Genomic DNA, 8047 nt, shown 5'->3' on the forward strand with positions numbered 1-8047 from the left:
ATTAACCTATAAATTGTTTATGATTATTATTTAATCAATGATATCATTGTTTGATGCAATTCAAATTTAATTCAGCAATGATATTATTAAAAAATATTAAACAACTTTTCTAATCATACAATGAGAAATATACGAATTAAAGTAATTATTGATCAAAAATTTTTATTTGAAAATCTCGGGACAATAGGGAAGTATTGTTTCGAATATTGATTTGATTTGATTTAATCATTTCTTTTTATGTGTGATATTAATTTCAATTAATGAATGTAATATTGATATTATTTCTTATGAATTAATATAAATATCCAAAAAGATTCTCATATTTTCATTAAAATTTCAATGCTAATAACCCCAATAATTTACATAGCATTTATAAAATAATTTATTATCAAAAGTTAAAAATCGATTGGAAGAAACAAAAAAAGAAAATAAAATGAAAATTTTCATTTTTACTTGTTGAAATTAAATTGATTTTTTTTTTGCAAATTAAATTATTTTGTAATAATATTAAAAGCACAATTAATTTATCGCTGAACAAACAAAAAACTTTTAATTTGTAATTGTAAAATTAATAAGCTTTTATGAAAATTATTAGCAACATAAATTTATTAGCAACATAAATTTTTATAATTTTTAAATGTTGTAAGTAATTAGCAATCTATTAATCATACATATATACCTGGGAAGAAAAAATCTTCGTTATAATTAGTAATTAATTAAGTATTCCTCTGTATTCCAGAAAAGATTTTGATCTAATGGAGGTATTTATTTTCTAGTTTAGATCAAAATTATTCATCATTAATCAATGTCATATGCAATGATTGGTTTTTTTAAAGTTAGTATGTCTTAATAATTTCTCTTATTTTCACGTAAAAATTAGAATTTTCGAGATGAAACTTATGCTAAACTAATGTGATAATTAATTAAGTTGCATTTTTATTCTTTAATATTAACTGTTTGTTGATTAAAATTATTAATTTTATTTGATAATATCATTAATATTATATTATAAACTAATTAATAACAAGCTTAATTTGCATTTTCTGGTTTTTAATAGTTGAAAGATAAAATAATGTTGAAACAATTATTTGATTACTAAAATATTAATAATTGTATCAGAAACTAAATTAATAGCAGGCTTAATTTGCATTTTCTGATTTTTGCTAGTTGAAAGATGGAACAATATTGAAATTATTATTTGATTATAAAATATTAACATTATATTAAAAACTAATTAACAACAAACTTAATTAGCATTCTTCGATCTATAATAGTTACAAGGTGAAGTAATATTGAAATAATTATTTGATTATTAATACAAAAACAATTTTATATTTTATGATAAATTAAAGTATCAAACTAATCACTCATTTATTTTTTTATTAAATTTTCTAAAACTTTTTTTTTTCGGATTGCCAATTTTTTTTTTTTGTTTTTCTTTCGTATTATTTATCATCATAAATAACTAGCTATTGTGATATTGTGATATTGTAATACTTTTAGTGATATGATAACGATTTTTCATCGATTCATTGCGATATTGTAATACTTTAAGTGATATGATAACGATTTTTCACCGATTTATGCGATATTGTAATACTTTTAGTGATATGATAACTAATTTTTTTTCTTTTTTTTGACATTCTTTTATTCGATATTCATATTTATAAAATTATATACATAATTAGCATAATTAATGCTTAATATTATTAATGTACTTTCAGATAGAAATAATGGATCATCTTGATCGTGGAATGTATCGTTTTCGTATTGCTTATACGACAATGTTAATATTGATTGTCATTATGATTAATTATGCATTATTTAGTCCAAGTTTGTTAATTTGTCATCAAAAAATTTAATTTTATTATTCAAATTAATGCGGATAAGTAAAAGTTTAACTTTAACTTTGACCTTGTTCAATATTTTTGCTCTGTTTTAAAAAAAAAAAAAATGAAAAAAGTGGAAAAAATTCTTGATTTTAATTAATTAATTAAACTTATTAAGTTTGAGCATTATTTATTCATTAAATGGCAGATTGTTGTAAAATAGTTGTATTGAATTGCAAAGATATTATAAATTTGCATGAAATGATTTTGCATTAATTTAAATATTTAATAAAATATTAGGAATATATTGTTTTGTAAATGAATAAATTAATCAAATAAAGGAAATATTATTATTTTAATGGAATTTATTTACAATTATAAAATTAAGTGTTTAATAAAAATTTAAAAATATTCATGTGAGAGAAATATTTTAAAAGTATAAAAATTATGAAAGTTAAAAAAATACTTTTTGTTCTTAAAATTTTTTTTAAAATTTTTAATTTGTATTTTTAGATTGGCGAAATTTGGTACTTTCTGATAATTATGATTTGATTGATACTAATGACAATAATACAATAACGAATAGTGTAACAATGAGAATGAATAATGATGCAATCAATATTCCACGATTTTCAAATGAACCAAAATTAATCATACCTCGACAAATGGGTATTTTGAGAAATCGTTGTTCCTATAAAATTGATACGGATGATCAATTTACGGTTGATGATATAATGTTGGATGAAAATGATATGATAAAGGCAAATTGGAGCATGGAAATGGAATTAAATGATAACAATTCAATTCCCATCAATACTTGTAATCCATTCATGCAAATGAATAACACAAATGAATTCTGTTTGATATGGTCATTGGTAAGTAACATTTCATTATACATTCTTTTTTTTTTTTGTTTCTTTTTTAAGTATGAAAATTTTTTTACTCCATTTTAAGTATTTAAATTTGAGAAAAAATACTTTTCAAGTTCGAATTCTTTTTTCTTTTTTTTTTTTTTTTTTTAGGTAGAGGCCAATATCGGATAATATTGTTATGATTTTGATTTTGTCAACAAGCCTCCTTGACTTATTGGCGTTAGTAACACCATTGATTTATTACGACGGTCAGCATATAGGCCGAATGCCATCTGTCACCTTTCTATTCCAAATTAATCTTATTCTAGCACTTTCATTAACCACTGCTATCATTTTATATGCCTGTTGCAATGGACAAGCAATTGGTTAGTGAATAAAGTTAAAATTAATTTAAAAGTTTTCTTATTCAAATAGAAATTTTTATTTCAAATTTTATATGAATATTGGAAGTATTTATGAAATTACAACTAAAAATTTAATTTGAACCTCCAGTTTTTTTTGCATTTAAAATTTTAGAAAAAAAGATTTTAATTTAAAAACTATTTTTATTTTTGTCAAATGCATTAGGACGAAATGACACTTTTATTAATTTTAGAAAAAACAATATATGATCAAGTGAATAGTTCCATGTTAAACTTTTTATTTCACAAAATATTTTGCATTAATTAATTTGACATTTACAGATACTGTAAATCGTGTTGTTAGACGATTAGTAAATGCTGGTATATCAAATAGATGTACGACAAATGTTAATGGCAGTGTTGGAAGTGGTTTTTACATTGGTTGCTTGGCTTTGTTAATTCATTGGCTTCTTAATTTTGGTACTGCCATTTATTGGAAATGGCCAGAAATTTGTCGTCTAATTACTTGTCACCGCTCATCATAATTTCCTTCTTCTTTTTTTTTCCTTCCTATTTCGCAATATTTCATTTATCTTTGCTATTTTCATACATTTACAAATAAAAAATGATATTGTTTTGCAGATACCATAGTTATTCTGCCCTATCATACCGTATCGTATTCTACCGTATTCTACCGTAGTTCTTCCCGCATTATACATGCTATTATTGCAGTTGATAATTTCAAATTTTATTGCATCAAAAAATTTCTCTTTTCCCTCGTTTATGTCTATAAGAACTATAGAAATGAAAGATTTTTGTTTTTTTATTTATTTATTTTATTTTTTGACGCTTTATGATATATAATGAATTTGGATCAAAGAATGAAGTAAAAAAAATAGTTTTACGCAATTGTTATCACTGAGGATTGTTTAATAAAAATTACCAAACGATTAGTTCAAAGTTCAAAGTTGAAATCAACTTTTACTACTGCTACTAAGTCAGATCTACTGTAATAATGGTATGCAACAGTAATCAATTCCTTATTACTGTAGTATGAAAACTTGACACCAAGATTATCGTCAGTCTAGACGAGAATACTATTGAATGTATAACAGTATTCTCAGATCTTTTGATGACTAGCAGAATAATACCTTTGTAAATGAAAATGATAAGGAGTGATTTGATAATACTTTGATAAGAAACCTTTCAGGTGCAAAAGAAAAGCTATTTAATTTGCAATTTTAATAATTAGTAACATTTTACGTATATATCAATTATCAAGATACATTGATTACTTATCAATATATTGACTAATTACAGACTATTAATTACCAAATATCGTACCTGAAAGATTTCCCTGCCAGAATCATTCCTCTTCTTTAATTAAAATTCAATCATGAAAAGTAAAACGTTTACAGTAGCAAAGGAAGTACCAATAATTAATTCAAATACTGTAACAGTATTCGATATTTATCACAACAAAAATGATGCGTAATTGAAGAAAATGTATAAATTGTAAGATAATTTAGCAGTTATCACTTTTATCAGATAATAAATTCGAACTGACATTTAATAAAATTCAAATCATTTCAAACAATTTGACGCCAAGAAACTATGAAACTTTAGCTTTATAATTTAATTTTAAATACCAAAAAATTCTACTGATAATGTTATTTGTTTAAAAAAAAAAAGCAAATATATAATATTTAGATTTTGTAAGATAGAAATTATTCATATAATGTTTCATGAGAAAAAAAAAAATTCATAAGAAATTGTTAAAAAGTTTGCTTATATTCTTTTTGGGATTTGTACTACCATTACTTATTAAATATATACAATGGAATGAACAAAGTGCTGATAACAATTGATATGATCAATCATTAAATGTGATTAAAACGATAAAAAAAGTAATGATAATAGCTGATATAAATTGCAGAGAGAAATTAATTCTTTGCTTTTTTTTCTTCTTGATGTTATTTCACAAAAATGACAGAGTGGTAATCAGTGATAATTAATTATCATAAATTAGTAATGATAAATGATAACAGAATGAATTATGATGGAATTTTCACATTTTTTGCAATTCTTTTTTTAAAATGTTCGAAAAAAAAGCCCTAAAATATATCAATTAATAAATCATTTTCAAATAAATTCTTGGAATAGAAAGAATGAAATCGATAAGATAAAAAGTTCGAAATAAAAGAAGTAGTAATATTCAATTAAAATGCTAGAAAATATGATTAAAATGAATGGTGATATTCAAGGAAAAATTATTATATGTGACAAATAAAATGTCAACAAAAAAGATTTTAATTTATGCAAAAATTTATCAACTTTTTTTTTTCGATCAAATGAAAAATTTGCTTAAAACGAAAATATATTTTTCATTAACTATTTATTTGAAAGAAGAAATTTGAAAAAATTTTTTGTTATTTTTCTTTTGTCTGTTTAAATCCTTTCTGGATGGTTGTATCGTATCATTCGTACTTCATATATCAGCAAATTAAAGTTATCACAAATACCGAAGCGTGTGCAAAATTTAATTTTAAATTTAAAAAAAATAAAAAGGGTACGAAAATTTTCATTATGTTTTACCGCAAGGGTCAAAGGTTAAATTGTAAGAGTACTAACAAATTGGACAGTTGTGAAAAAAAAAAAATTATGACAATAAGATTGATTCAATGTATTTTTTAATCTAATTGACATTTTGGAATATTATCAAATGAAAACATTTTTGGTTGCAAGAAATTTGACGAAATTACCAACAATTCTTGCATTTATTTTAAAACACAAAATATTGCAAATTAATTTTTCAAAACTTATTAGTAATTATATTCAAAAGAGTTGATAATAATAAATTTTAATTTTTGCAAAGTTTTTTTATTTTATTTGAGAAAAATTTTCCAATTTCTGAAAAATTTCTTCAAAAAGTGGAACAAATATTCCAATTAAAATTTAAAAAAAGGAAAAATAATAATTAAGTTATGATTAATTTATAATCAAACTAATTAATGAAAAATTAATTTATAATCAAACTTAAAGATAATCAAACGAATAGCAGCAAAAAATCGGCATTTATTTAAAATGGCAACAGAAAAGTTCGTTAAAATTTATCATTTTTTTTTTTTGTTATCAATTTAATCTTATTATTTTCGTTCAATTTGCATATTTGTTCATCATTCATATTTCATACTGATAATTAAAATTATGCAAAATAATTTGTAACATATTATCTTATTAAAGAAGCTATATTTAATGAATTAATGAATTATTAATACAAAAGTAATAGTTTTATAAAATTTAAAATAAAATAATTTTTTTTACAAATCATAAATGAATAGAAATTTGGCAATATTTTTGAAAATATTCAAAACAATATTTAATTTCTCAATTCAACATTTTCTGCAATCACTTTTCACTTCTTTTCTTCAACAAGAAAAAAATCTTTAATCGAAAAATTTAAATTTATTTCATAATATGATTTATTAAATTTAAATAGCGAGGCTTAATTCTTTCGAAGAGATTATCAATTATCATAAATTAATAATTATTGTTATCAATCTTTGATCAACATTTTATTAGTTAATATTTAGATTGGATGAAGAAATTGTGATAAGATTATATGATGAGAGTGATATGGAAGTGATTGATGAGTTTTTCGTTATTCTAATTGTATTATCTATTATCATAACTGGTGCTATCCTAACATCTATTATTGTTTTTCGAATTCTTCTTTGTAAAGCAAACAGGAAAAGACTTATGGAACTTGAAATGCAATCAGGTTTGATAATTCTAAAGAGATTATCAATTATCATAATTAGTAATGAAACAAGAAATATTTTATAAGATAGAGAAAAGAAAGTGGGATTGAAAATGGAATTAGAAATAGATTATCAATTATCATAATTAGTAATGAAACGAGAAATATTTTATAAGATAGAGAAAAGAAAATGGGATTGAAAATGGAATTAGAAATTGTTGAAGGAAGTAGCAATAACATAATAAGATGATAAGATTTAATTAAAAAGATTTAAGCAAATTACTAATTAACATAACAGATAAGTTTTTGGTTAATTGTTTGAAATATTGAATATGTTAAATTTTTGAGGTAAAGTTCCTTTTTTTTTCTTTATTTTTAATTTAAAATCATATCAGTAAATAATATATGAATTAATTTCTGAGTTGGCAGAACACGAAACGATCCGGAAAACTGTAAGTGATTTTAATATTATCCTCTAGAATATTCATGTATGTTAATCTTTTAAGTAACGAATAAATCAACGGGAATATTTCTTGAGCATCAAAAAGAAATGTAATGTAATTAAACATTTTTATTTCCCATTGTCCAGCACATTCAACCGGAATATTCCATTGAGGGATGAAAAGGAAATGTAATGTTGGACTTTGTTGTTTCACTTTTTTCCGGTAGATTTAACCGGAATGTTCCACTGAGCATTAAAAGAAAAGATAATATGCTAAAACTGTATTATTCTAAGTTGATTTTGAAAAGTTAAAATTTTTTGACAGAAAAATTCAATTAAAGAAAAAAATTCGTCATTGTTAGACTTGAGAAATTTTTAAATTTGATCTCTATTAATTAAATTTTGAAAGTGTAAAACTTTTTGTAGAAATCTATCCGTACAAGAGATGCAAGAAAAGTTTCACAGCCAGAAGAACCAAAAATAGGAAATAGGTAAAAGTTTTAAAATTTACTTATCAATAAAATGAAACTTATCATTTAGATGTTTAGAGATCGAATACATCTTACATTATGTTGTTAATTTTTGCAGCAAACAAAATGTTATGCTTAAATCAACTGATAAAGAAAAGCCTACTGGCAAAGTAAAAGTGGTTAGGAATATTGATAGTATTGTTAAAGTATTATTTATTTTTATTATTACAATTATAATTATAATTACAGCTGTAATTATTATTATTATTATTATTATTATTATTATTATTATTATTATTATTATTATTATTATTATTATTATTATTATTATTA

At 22.1% G+C, this 8047-nt stretch overlaps 1 protein-coding gene across 1 annotated transcript; it reads left to right on the top strand.

The window, feature by feature from the left end:
* Window positions 1-1733: 1733 nt before the first annotated feature.
* LOAG_10663 (hypothetical protein) lies at window positions 1734-3066 on the top strand (the record flags this gene model as incomplete). The annotated part of the gene is made up of 3 exons (XM_003146186.1): window positions 1734-1833; window positions 2343-2704; window positions 2856-3066. Coding segments are annotated over 3 exons (672 nt in total), but the record flags the coding sequence as incomplete, so codon positions are not given.
* Between the last annotated feature and the right edge of the window lie 4981 nt (window positions 3067-8047).

Source organism: Loa loa (assembly GCF_000183805.2).
Source record: "Loa loa unplaced genomic scaffold supercont3.573, whole genome shotgun sequence".
In the NCBI taxonomy this organism is placed as follows: Eukaryota; Metazoa; Nematoda; class Chromadorea; order Rhabditida; family Onchocercidae; genus Loa; species Loa loa.